Here is a 12,836-nt window from a genome sequence, read left to right as displayed (position 1 = left end):
GGAGTAGGTACTGAAAACAGGGACCGCACTGCAGTGACATTTGTGACATGTCATGTCATGTAACATATCTCTCTGGAGAGGAACTGCATTATCAAAAGATGTACAAGTTATTACCTGTAGGTCTTCTGGAGGTGTTTTACCACAGGAAAGAAAAGAAACCTGGAGGTGGGGGAGCAGTTTAGCCATAATTTGCTTTCTAATCCACAAATATCCAGTTAGATTTCTTCCCAGTGATTCCTTTCCCAAAAACAGTCCCACAGAAAGTATAAATTTTATCATGAACGTTTATTATGAACAAACAACTTTACAATGCAGTCATTTCTACTCCTCAGTACATGCTTCAAGTAAAGGAACTTCCGTGACCTTGAAATCTTAGGGGGAGAAATGTTACGGCTACACACAAACCCTGGATTTAAGACTCAAGAGATCTTTAAAGGCGACCACTGAGATGTCTTCTGATTGAAGCTGCAAAAACTCCCTGCTGCCCGTGACAATAACCTTACAGAAATCCATGGAATGGCAGCATGAGAGTGAAGGGCCAGACATTTGTTCCAATATCATATACTGAGGGGCAGCGTTTCGTTTTATCACATTAATTAATGCACTGCTTCAGGGCATGAGAATATTTTTGCATGGCAAAGAATGGTTTACTCCAGCGAATGACTTTGGTAACAAAAAGATCAGATACTGCATACTACTAAAAAGGCTTTTAACACAAAACAGTAAAACCTACACAAAAGGGAATAATCTTCTGTTACCAAAGGCAAGGAGATGTATCAAAATTGCGTAAGCCACAGGCGTAAGGATTCAGCGATTGCTCCTCGCGTCCAACAAACAGCACCCGAAACGACTGTCGCGTCTTTCTCTGAATCCAGGCTACTGAAGAGAAACGGCAATTGGAAGTCTGGTTTGTTTTTTAAATACAACCAATCCTCAGAAAAGATGCAGCATGTCCAGGGTTTAACCAACATTTTTTTGTTTCCAATCGTGGGACTTACTAAAAACAAGAGACCCCCCATTCAAATACTTGGGTGTAGCTTAAGGCAAATTTCTTGTCACATAATAAAATGCCTTTTATTCAACATCTCCGTGTTTTACTAGTTCTTTTGCCTTGGTTAGGTACATTTCACAAAAGATGCAAACACCCCGTGCCCAAGGTCTCCTTGCCTTTGCCTTTATGTGGCTAAAAGAACTTTGTCAGAAGACAGACACAGACAACCAACTATAAGCTCCTGTCTGTAGGCGACCTCAATGGTAATAAAAGGCATTGTGAGAACAAACATGACTCAATGATACTGAGATCTATGAGGCAGAACAGCCTCAGCAACAGGTCCATATGCTTTGAAAAAAAAACTATCAGTCTGACAAGCCATCCCAAAAATGCCATCAGTGCAGGGAAAATATCTCCCCCTTGCTACCCAGCACAGCCCCAGACCGACAGAACCCAAATGCTTCTACACAGATACAGCGGTGCTTCTTTTTTTCAAAGAGCTGATTAAGCACATACACGAGGTAAATTAAAAATAGTTATAAATAAGATTTGGTAAAAATCACAAAAAAAGAAAAAAATCAAATACTTATAAATACATTTTAAAATCCAGCCTTTTCCAAATTCCATCCTCACACCCCACCTCCTCCTTCCCTTCCTTATCTCAGGAAGAACTGCTTTAAGATTTCTTTAGTAAAGAGCTGTTCTGCTAGTTTGGGTAATTCCTACCTATTGCAGAGAATTGGTCACATTTACTGCTGCTCTAAGCTGCATGGCTCATGGGTTAACAGTACGTTTTCCTTATAATTCGAGATACCGAGAACACGCAGAGAGAACAAATCTGAAAGGGAAAATAAAAGAGTTTCAAAAAAATTCTTAGATACATGAGGTAACATTTATTTGGGCTCTTAACAATACTTCAAATAAGACTATGCAGTTATTTGCAGAGCTTTTCACGCCACTATCACCTCTGACCGTTTGTTGTGCCACGAACAGCGAGCGTGTTCTTCCCAGATGACCAGGCATCCCTGTCACTCATACAAGGCACAGTAAGTTTGCCTCTGATGAAATAAAGCATTTGGATAAAATTAAGCAGGGAGGGGAAATCAAGCAAACTTGGTTAAAAAAGTAATTGCAGACTTCTGAACTACCCGAGGAGCTTTAGTGTTTACCCACAGCCCTGTAATGCCATCAACAAACAGGAATTTCAGTCATCAATTGTCTGAAGGGGAATGGTGGTGAACTTACACCTAAAAGCAAAAAGCTTCTAGAATCTCAGGCGAATTAGAAGGGTTTGGGGTTTGGCTTTTGGTGGTGATGGAGGTTTAAGTTTATGCAAATCTTCAAGTAAGCAAGAACAACTGATTTTAAGGGTTTACTTCAACTAGTGACACTTCAGATTAATTCAGCTGACTCTGATGAAGCTGGTTTGTTTTTCAGACTCTCTTTCTCTTCCCAAGGGCTAGGGTCACTTCATTTACCAAAGTCCAAGAAATCCAGAGAAGATTTTCTGAATACACAATCAACTCTCCATTGGTGTGTGCAGTTTTATTATTATTTTCAACAGTGGCACCTTGTGATCAAAATCAAGTATTACAGCTTTCAAATATCACATCTCTCAGAATGGAAATCTGCAAGTGAAGAAACCCAAATCGATACTGGATACGGGCATCCCCACTACAGACTGATTCAAATGCTTTTTCTCGCTAATCATTCCTAAAGGCTGACAACTGCACTTCTTGCAGCCCAAATAAAACCTTCAATTACATTGTGACAATTTAGACAACACATTTAACACACAGGGTGTTATCTTCCCACTCATCTAATCACTACTGACTAGATATGCGACGATGTTCATTCTATTTTAAAAAAGAAACCAGCAATCTTCTGTAGCATCAACGTTCACATGAACCAAACCCTTACCAAGTCCACATGAAACCTCTACTTGAATCGTTTCAACACCCGTACTAATGAAAATAAAATACGATATGCGTAAGTTGTGAAATTTTAAAAATTGTTCAATGAAGTAAAAAGCCTTATTTCCTTAAGATTTTCAAATTTCAAATCACAGATGGAGGACTGCTATAAAAATCAAAGCACTAGAAATGTTAGCGTCCCATCAATAATGCTTTGACTTGTTTGTGAGCCACTAGTAGACAGCAGCGAGGACAAGAGAATCTGTGAGCAGAACTTCTTTTAGTTTTCTGACTAATCCAAACTATTTCATTTCTCAAAAATAACCCATGAGCCAACCAATGTTTTACCTGCAACTTGGTAAAACAAGTATTTATTATCCCAGTGTCAGTCAGGTGCCCAAAGAGTCTCACTCATTCTGCAACTACCACTAATTTGGTCTTGGATTTCTTTTACCATCATCCTCCTCATTCTTGCGCTATGCTTCTCAGTACATACTTGACTGTGTAGGCAAAGGCTGCAAAACCAACTATAACGAACAAGTTCGCCAAAGCTCCGCCTAAAAGTCCATGGTTACGGTTGGCCTGTTGGAGACCCGGATGGTTGGCAGGTGCCAAGGGTACGTGCCCGTTAAGAAGGGGGATTCCGTTCTGCCCGTAGTGTGCTTCCCCATCAGGGACAACATCTGGCAAAGGGAGGGATGGGGGTCTGTTACTGAGCTCTTCTTGTGCTTTCTGTTTTTGTTTGATTTCCTGGAGAAAGGAAAAAAAAACAACTGAATGGTTGGAAGCAAAAGTCATGAAGCTACTGCATGTTTTGAAAAGATTTCAGAATAGGGAAAGGCTATGGTACACTTCTTCATACTGCAGTGTCTTTTAAACTAAATTAACCGCATTACACACAGCTGTACAGACTCCCCAGCTCCTTCCAAAGTGACCTACTTCAGTAGTTGACACTAACAATCATTTGGCCAAGTATTTTTGTAGTTCACATGTACGTTTTCTGAGAAGCCTTTTGTCAGAAATAAGAAATTCTTCCATCAAAAGTCTTGCATGCCCAGCTTGTTTTTAACACAAGATATTAAAACAATGAAGAAAGCAATCACAGAGCTTAGAAGGATTAGGACTGTTAAGTATTACATGTTAAAAATCTGCCAGTGCATGGAACACAACAGCAGGTATCTATTATTGCCTTCAGAGTTTCCCAGTCACTTAGGTACCAGTAAAACTGTACTGCAGAAAATATTTCTGATCTTCTGGCATACTCAAACTCAAGAAAACACAGTATCTAATTCTAAAATATTGGGACCACAACCACGTTTGCTGTATGCACAGCTCAGTCAAGGCTGTGATACCAATCCTAAATACACAATTGATTCCCTATACAATGGGATCTTTGTGTGGCAGAAAAAGAATTCCATTTCAAGATTCAAGTTTTTAACTCCTACATGCAGCAAAAGCACCTTTTAAAAGGCTTTCAAGATTGACAAAAGTAGCCATTGTCTGGGAACAGTCCTAAACAATTAGTATACAGATCTACACAGAGCAACGGAAAAACAGAAAACCAAATCATTGCACAGATGAGTTCCCTTACCTCCACCACTTCAGGGAAGAGCTCACAGAAGACTTTATCTTTTAAGTTAAATGCTAAGCTTTGTGCAGCGAGCTGTCTTTTCTGTGGAGGATAAAAAGTTATTAGCAGTTGCATACAAACAAAGTTAATATGCTTATATTCATCAGCTGATTATTTCCCACAAGAACAGTGCAAATCACTAGCCAACTTAGTTTCTAACATTTCATACTTGTGAATATTATTCACTACAACAGATATTTCTAGACCTAAATTATCTTCTCCATTCTTCACTTGTGGGCTTAGCACTCTAATGTGCCTGCTTGGCAGACACTTCCAGAGGAAGGACGGAGAGAGAAAGTCCTAACCATACTGTTTACTAAAAGAGATTTAAAATTCTTTAAGAGATCCTCTCCCCATTCATATACTACATAAAATTGACTCGATTCATCTGCCTATCTTCTGTAGCAGGCAACAACATATTCATTTCTGAGACACCAAAACACCAGCTGCTGCTGCTGGTTTAACTTTGAGGTCCTGTTTAACATTCCCTAAGCTGCCGAAAGGTGGGTGCTGTGCTGGCGCTTACTGTGAACTCGGACGTCTCTATGCTGCCCAGTGTGGGGCCCTTTTCCACCATAAAACTAAGAAGGCCCGTCAAGATCGTCGAGACCGACCAAGCCGGATTCCACGTGTCTGGGTGGAAATCGGTGATTGAAAGACACAACCTTCAAAGGGATAAGAACAGACAGCATGGTTTAGTTTTGCGGTTAGAATGACTACACATTATACATATTGATAAAATGGTGTTAATTGCTGAAGTGTTAGAAGAAAATCCTTACCTTGTATTACACTTAAACCTTCCATTAGGTGTAATCATATAAATACTAGGAGGTTTAAAAGGAAATTCTCTGGGGAATATTAGTTTCCCATGATAATAGCCACCTGCATTACATAAAGAGATGAATTACTTATTTTGCATGAAGATAAAGTCCTAAGCTGCTACTCAAAACGGGCCAAATAAAACCCTTTAATTCTCTCCTTCTCCCCCTCACACTAAAGAGATCAAGCTCATTATCTTGTGCCTCTAAAACACAGGAATAATGATCCACTACAGTAGTTTCACTTTGGAGGCAATTCTCTCACATGCATATTACAAACAGCACTTTCTGTTGCCAAGTCCGTAACACATTTAAGGAAAACCAGCCAAAGTGTATTTAATACAAATGGATTAGTTTCAGAAACACAAGTAACTACAAATACAATCCTATGAAGAATCCAATTTCAAAAAGCATTTTGTGAGAGGCTCAAAATGACACTGTGAAATATGTGACTACAACAAATTAATCAGACTTTGACATTCCTCACTTTCTCCAGAGAAATCCATAAAGAGAATAAATGTCTCCGTTCACCAAGAACATTAGGTGGTAACAAAACGGGATTTTTTAAGTTGTCTTTGACTGTCACATACTATCTAAAGTGAGTTATCTGCTCCAAGACCTTTAGCAATCACTTAATAGGAAATTATCTGTCTTCAGTTTAACCTAAATGTAGGTTTGTTAGAATCCTTGATAACAGAACAATTACTAACAGTGGTACCACTACCTCTTTTCAACAAACTATCACCCAAGTCAGGGACAGCTTGGAAACTGCACTAACAGCTTTTAGAGCTATTTACAGCAGTTCTATTTTACCCATTCAAATAGATACACAATTACTCAGGCATGTCAATCCCAACATAAAGCACAGGCACGCTTTTGCTGCATGCCAACTTTTACCTTCATAAGGAGTCATTTCAGGTCCCCGTACAACATAGTGCCTAGGACAAAGAAATTTAAACAGTATGAAAGTCAGCGTACAATCAGGCCTCAAATTCTCTAGAAAAATGAAGATTCAGGAGCACTTCAGCAAAAGTTTCACAATTCTCCCAGACCCAAATTCCCACACAATCTGTAGGAGTGAGGGAGTCGGACTTGCAGACCTGGAAAATCTCGTTCTTTCCACAAGCAAGCGAACAGTTCCTTCCAATTCTTACCATTCCAGGATGTTGGATGGGAGGGGCTCTGCACAGATATAAGGCACTGGATCTTTCTTAATTCGCAGGTAGTCTTGCTTAAGTCTCTGGGTCGCTGTCGTTGGTGCTCTCTTATTACTGTTGTTGCTCATCTAGTTTAAAAAAAAAATATACATATATATATATAAAAACACAATTTCAATAGAATTGTAAGAGATGCAGAGCTACTCTGGTTCATTGAACACAGCTGCAGATTTTTGCAAAATCTATTTTACAAAGTGGTTTTTAACAGTAAATTAAGTTACCATAACTTTTGAGTGGCAAGAACCATGCAAAATCTTGAACGCACTCCCAAGACATTCTGTAAATTAGGGAAAATACTCCTTCCAGACCACTGCTGTTCATATACTACAGTGAAGCACCGTCATGAAAATACGCTGCATTATAGAACCCACCTGAACCCTGAATAACCAGTCCTGCACACATCACTATGACACTGTTTTAAAGGGCTTATACTTTTTGAGTAATTAATTTCCCTATTCAGTCTGAATATCTATTATGTAAATTCACCCATGATTTTAATTTATTTGCTGTTTCTACACGTCTAGTTATTTGAAATAAATAACAAACAAAAAATCCCACAATAACCTTATTTGAGGTGAAGGATTCTACATCAGCTCTGCTGCCTAAGAGTCAGTTGAGGTTACAGAACGGAACATCTGAGCCAGATCATTCTCTTCCAGGCAAACAAAGACCTCACCCCAAATGAGACAAGTCAGTGTGAAGAAAGGAAATCCCAATGCTGCTTTCGAGACAAAGCAGCCCTCACAACGCACCTACAGAACACACACCAATTAACAACTGCTACTTAACTCACTTTCCCCAGAGAAACTGAGCCACTGACTTTGCTGTAAACAGGGAAATTCAGGCAAGAACAAGGAGGAAAGGTGTTACAAACGGCTTGTATGAAGAGACAAGACAATGTTTAAAATATGACAGCGGCATTTGATACAAAAAGTGTGTTAAATGCCTATAACTCTTACTGTTTCTTTGTTTCAAACAGGCAGCCAAGTATACCTTATTAAAGAAATAACATTTAAACCACAAGCAACAATTGTATGTGGTCAAGTATTCGGACACTACTCAAAACAAACGCGTTTAATCTGGCTCTTGTCAAAATGTCTGTAAATTATTGTTATACTCCTACAGTATTTTTCCTTGAAAGAATTCGTAGGTTTTTAAGTCACAGGCCTTAAAATCATAAAATGAATAATTTTTTTCTCTGAAAAAGTCAGCTTTAACTTTAAAACACGGACTGAATCACATCTTTTTTTAATGTAATACGTTTGTTCTGAGGCCTCGCAATAACGCCCCTCGCTACGGGCCGCAAAAACACATCAAGATATTTTCCCAGCACTTCATCACGGGGGTTTTAACCCCAACCCAAACCTCATCTGAAAGCACCTTCGTATCTTACAGGCGGAAAACAACCGGCAGCATTTACAGAACGCGCGGCCCCCGGCCCCCATTTCGACGACACAATTTCCTAGAAGGAAGGAAAGAACCCGCCGGCCTTCGGGCAGCCGAACGGTGTCCTCAAGGAGGTGACAGAGGGCGGGTGACACCCTTCCCACAGTCCCCCCTGAGCTCCCTCAGGCGCCCGCCCCGCCGCTCCAGGGCCCGCTCACCTCTCCCTGCTCGCGCAGGCCCCTCCGCCGCCGGACCGCCTCACCCGCCCGCACCGGGAGGCCGAGGGAAGGAGGGAGGAAGCGGGGAGAGGGCGGGAGCGCCGCAGGAGCCAGAGGAGCGGGCAGGGCAGGCCCGGACCCCCGCACCTCCCGCTGCGGCGAGCGCGGCTCCAGCCAAGATGGCGGCCCGGCGAGGCGGAGCCTGCGCGGCGCCGCCGGCGCCTTCCGGGAGCGCGTCACCCGCGGGTCGCGTGACTTCCGCTTCCGGCCGTTCGCCGTCATGGCGGCCCGGGGGAGGCTGTGGGCGCTCCCTGGCGTTTACCATAGAAGAAGCTGTTACCACAGACGAGGCTTTTACCACAGATGAAGCTGTTACCAGACCCCGCGGGTGAGGGGACAGCCCGCGCCTTTGGGAAACCACCTGTGTCCGGTCGCAGCGTCAAGGCAGAAAGTCACACAGAATCAGAATGTCAGGGGTTGGAATAGTCTGACGGGCTTTGGCATCACCATTCAGTTACTGTGACTTTACATAAAATTATACCTGGAAAGGATCTGAGGATTGCCTCCTTTTTCTTTCCTGAAAAAGAGTTAGTTGCATGTGTGTTTGGTTTTATTTTTTTGGCTAGAAATCTCCTGAATCAACAGCAAGAAAGGGGAAAAGAATAAATGGTTGTGATGTCAGTACCTCTTTATAATAAATGATTATACTTAAAAGGCACTGTATAAATATAAGGTATTATTAGAATACTATGTTAGCCTACATGTATTTCACCTAATAAATTCCCCACGACAACTCATGCAGTGTAACACATACCTGGGTTTATACCCTTTGACCTGAGACAATGACCTTTTTGTCTTTTTGGGGTTTTTTTTTTGTATTTACACTGGAATTCCTACTAACTCACCTAAGTCTAGAAACGTGAGAAATGTGCGAACCTGGAGACTCCAAGAAATGCTGAAGGGATTCCAGAGCTCATATTTACACCTCTCTCATTCTCTCCAATGTTCCCCAACCCCGAAGTATTTAATGCATAAGTGTGTTGTCATTAACATTCCATTCCTCTGTCACCAATGTCATTCTCAACACTAATGACAATGTAGATTGAGGCTTCTCAGGGCAGTTTATTTCTTCCCAGTTGTTTTCCAAGATGCAAATGAATCACACTATAGAATTTCCTCTCTCTGTAAAGCATCCTTAGTGTACTGCTATCATGGCTTGAAGGCAAATTTTCAACCTGGGCTTAAGAAGTCACTAGAACTTCCAAATTTATGTTCTTAAATCATTAAAAGCACCAAGTAAATAAATGCATACTGCTAAATTAACTTGGAAAGTGATTAACTCCAGGATAGAGACAAGTGGGACATTTCACTGTCTCATAAAGGTTGGAGTTGTTGCCCCTCAGCAGGATCACATGGGTGGTTACAGGACGGCAAAACACCTTTATGTGCTTGTGAACACAGACCTTTTGTATTATTCTTTATAAAATATGTAGCTGTCTGACTTCCACATTGCAGAAAATTTTCTTTTAATTCTAAGAAAAACATTTCAAATTTTCAGGTCAGATACAAATAACAACAATCAGAATTTGTTCTGTTTGTGGTGCGTTTGGGTAAGTCCTTTGCCTCAGTTTCTCCACCAAATTAAAGTGGTACTTGATGCACTGCTCCATACTTGCAGTCAAATGAGTATTTTGAGGCTGACCTTGGAGGACGAAGAAATAATTTGAGAAAGAAAACGCAGCCCGAGGAATGTAGTGAGGGTTAATTAGCATTTGCATGCGCTTTGTCCAGTAAGTGTGGCCACCAGTATCTGTTTAGATTGTCTAGAAAGACAGAAAACACTTGGAAGAGCAGCCATGCCTCAAGGATGCTGATGAAGCAGAGAGTTCTGGTATCCCAGAAAGATGTTTGATGTGTCCTTGGGAAACAATTTCACAGGTCCTGTTATCAACAGCCACGTTGCAGTGGGAGCAGGAGAGGGGCTGACTGCACAACTCAGTGTGTGCAGATGAACCATGACACTGAGAAACTAAATCACTGTCCCGGGGTCATGTCTGTAACAAAGAACTAACTGATCACGTTTTCCACTGTCTGAGCCCACATTCAGGCATCCTTGACTAATCATCCTCCAGAGATATTTTTATAAGAGTACAGGACAGTAATGCTAATGACTTGGCCTGATTTAGTTCAAGTAATTACATCCCGCCTTCCTGAATTCCCTTCCAATTCCGAGTGCGTACAAGGTGCATCACTTCCAGGTCTAAACGATGAGCAATGTCATTTGCATTCACACATCTTGCTGCTTTCCTATCTAAAAGTATCTCCATTTCATTGATGGATGAAACAAGGTAAGTTTTTTGGGGTTTGGCTTTCTCATAAAGTGCTGCCAAGTTGGCTTGCTTTTAATCTTTGGCCAAAAGACAGTTTAAAGATATTTGGAAATATTTGTTCTCCTTATTTTTGTTTATTTGTCCTTCTGAGGGGTTTTATTGCTTTAATCACCATAGTGGCTTTTGTGGAGTAACTTCCCTCCAGGGAATGTTTTGGCACTATAATGCATGTTTGTTGCATAGTATTACAGAACTGTGTTATTATCTAGTAGAACTATGTTATTTTGTAGAACTCCCCCAAACCCTTTGATTCCCTAGGAAACTAATCCTTGTCGTTTTTTTAATGCAAACTGATAAGTTGTTGATAAATAGCTTCAACCGGGGTGATTATCTTGAGTTTCAGAGAAGGGCTGTGGTGGTTCCCGAGTCTCACTGATTCATTCTTGATCATGAGGAAATCATAAATTGTTTTGAAGCTTCATTTTTTGTCTTGTGTCAAGAAAGGACAGTATTATTTATCTAGCTTTACTGGGAGCTTTCACACTTAATCACTTGGTGTCACCTATTGTGAGCAATCTGGACTAGAAATTCCACATCAGGAAGTGCCAAACATGAATCATCATCTTTGTTTTCCATTATCACTGCTGTTCTAGACTCATCGAGTCATTTTGGTTGGAAGAGACCCTCAAGATCATTGAGTCCAACCATTAATCCAACACTATCACTCAACCATGTCCCTAAGCACCTCATCTGCGCATCTTTTAAACACCTCTGGGCATGGTGATCCTGGAGATGTTTATGACAATGATCAATGCTGATCATTTATAGGCCAGATTACTGATTAATATTTTCAGGCATCATGCTTTTTGTGATTTACTTCATTTTCTACTGTCTGAATTGGAGAGGCAGCAGCCAAGCAGGCGGCCTTAGGTGACCCAAATAAAATGACAGGCAATTTAACCCGAGCACTGATAAATCCCCAATGAACTTGCTGATAAATCCCTGATAAACTTGCTGATAAATCCCCAATAAACTTGCTGAAACCAGGGATTTTTTCCCTTTGATTTCCTCTCCCGGCTGAAGTCAGGCGTAACCTCCTTCACAATGATTGACAAGGAGATGGTATCACTTGCAAAATGATTCTGGCATGTTTCTGAGTCAGAAAGAGGAAAGAAAGGTCAGTGCTCTTCCTTCTCCATCCCGCGGGTACTGGGTAAGGAACTCCATCACCAGGACCTAGTTCCCATTGACCTCTCTCTCCATCCCACGTTTCCCAAACGATAATTGTTCCGCAGCCATCAGTGGCCTTCTGATGACATCACCTTCAGATGCAAAGACAAACAGTATGACATGGCAGCTTCTCTTTGCTGTTCATCGCTTTCACTCAGAGCCTTTCACTGCTTCCGCGTGCTCTTTAGTATTTGCCATTTGTATGATTACATTGCTCTTTGTATCCATAGTGCAGCATGTCTGGGATTAGAATGTTATTAAGCTATTACCTTGCAAGATGGACCTGTGCCTTCAACAGCCTTTATAATGGCTGTGGTTTCATTACTGCTGAACTTCCTTTAAAGCCAAGTAATCTCTACACAGATCTCTATAGATAATCGTTCTTCATAGAGATCATTTGCAATTTCATAGCGAGTTTTTGTGTCCAAATATTATTTCTTACTTGTTTAAAATACTTATTCCTACAGGAAGATCCTGGCTGAGGTGATCAATGGTTTGTTTTCCTCTGGTTAATTACAAGATAAGCCTCATGGAAGGGGCTGCTTTGCTGAATTTCTTTGACAAATATGCCTCTGTTTTGACCTAGAAGAATTGTCTCAGCGCTGACAGGAGGAATGGAGCCTTTCAGTGATGAAATATTTGGTTTATAGAGCTTTCTAAGCGCTACAGAGTGTCTGCTAAACTTAGCCTGAGTTGTAAATCCTTGCTCTCCCACTCCACTTTCTGATCTGGTTTTTCCTTCGTGTCCCTGGAGAGAAACAGGCACGCACTGAGCGCCACCGGAACGGCTGGAGCAGACGGAGAGCCTGTCGGTCCCCATGCCATGAGTAAATGCATTCTCTTTCAGAGGAGAGAGAATTTCAGAAACAAATATCAGGTACAGGATACAAGCCCTCATGATGTACATTCAGTTCTGGAGACCTGCACAGCAAGTGCAAATTGCAGCTGTTCTGGATCTGTACGCATCTTTATGATAAATGGTTCTAGAAGTGAAAATAATCTCAAGATCTTATCCTCTCATGCAATGAAGTGAGAAGAAAATCTCTTCTGTTAAGCAATTGCATTGCAAGGAGCTCATTTGATGAGGCCGAAATCTGTGGGGT

At 41.2% G+C, this 12,836-nt stretch overlaps 2 protein-coding genes across 13 annotated transcripts in view; both read right to left on the bottom strand.

Annotated features, from left to right (window-relative positions):
- Positions 1 to 3,338, bottom strand: part of C1QTNF12 (C1q and TNF related 12) — a 55,227-nt gene extending 51,889 nt beyond the window's left edge. For 8 of the 11 annotated variants that reach the window (XR_013923286.1, XR_013923287.1, XR_013923288.1 and 5 more), the window contains exons 1-2: positions 1,957 to 2,364; positions 759 to 1,829 (exon numbers count right to left, since the gene is read on the bottom strand). The gene's annotated coding sequence lies outside the window, so the exon portion shown is untranslated. Of the gene's footprint in view, positions 1 to 758; positions 1,830 to 1,956; positions 2,365 to 2,469; positions 2,581 to 3,252 lie in introns of those variants that run through there. The other 3 variants (XM_080358960.1, XM_080358959.1, XM_080358958.1) reach the window with 3 other exon arrangements.
- UBE2J2 (ubiquitin conjugating enzyme E2 J2) lies at positions 2,516 to 8,368 on the bottom strand. 2 transcript variants are annotated; one of them, XM_080358965.1, is made up of 7 exons: positions 8,174 to 8,368; positions 6,507 to 6,637; positions 6,250 to 6,290; positions 5,314 to 5,416; positions 5,061 to 5,199; positions 4,496 to 4,576; positions 2,516 to 3,654 (listed from the first exon to the last, which is right to left on the bottom strand). In XM_080358965.1, the coding sequence occupies exons 2-7, from the start codon at positions 6,635 to 6,637 to the stop codon at positions 3,370 to 3,372; spliced, it is 780 nt and encodes a 259-aa protein (XP_080215091.1). In that variant the 5' UTR covers positions 8,174 to 8,368; the 3' UTR covers positions 2,516 to 3,369. The 2 variants fall into 2 exon arrangements, with proteins under 2 accessions (XP_080215091.1, XP_080215092.1); XM_080358966.1 differs by lacking the exon at positions 8,174 to 8,368 and adding an exon at positions 7,134 to 7,486.
- Positions 8,369 to 12,836: the final 4,468 nt, after the last annotated feature.

The sequence above is a fragment of the Nesoenas mayeri genome (genome assembly GCF_963082525.1).
Source record: "Nesoenas mayeri genome assembly, chromosome: 24".
NCBI classification, from domain to species: Eukaryota; Metazoa; Chordata; class Aves; order Columbiformes; family Columbidae; genus Nesoenas; species Nesoenas mayeri.
Note: the sequence above shows the minus strand (reverse complement) of the source record. Positions and strands in the feature narration are given on the sequence as shown.

Excerpts from the sequence above, each read along its gene's own strand:
- UBE2J2 (XM_080358965.1), bottom strand. The coding sequence starts at position 6,637 with ATGAGCAACAACAGTAATAAGAGAGCACCAACGACAGCGACCCAGAGA. Across the intron at positions 5,200-5,313 it reads AGGTTTAAGTGTAATACAAG|GTTGTGTCTTTCAATCACCG; the intron begins GTAAGGATTTTC and ends ATCCCTTTGAAG. Across the intron at positions 3,655-4,495 it reads TCTTCCCTGAAGTGGTGGAG|GAAATCAAACAAAAACAGAA; the intron begins GTAAGGGAACTC and ends TCCTTTCTCCAG.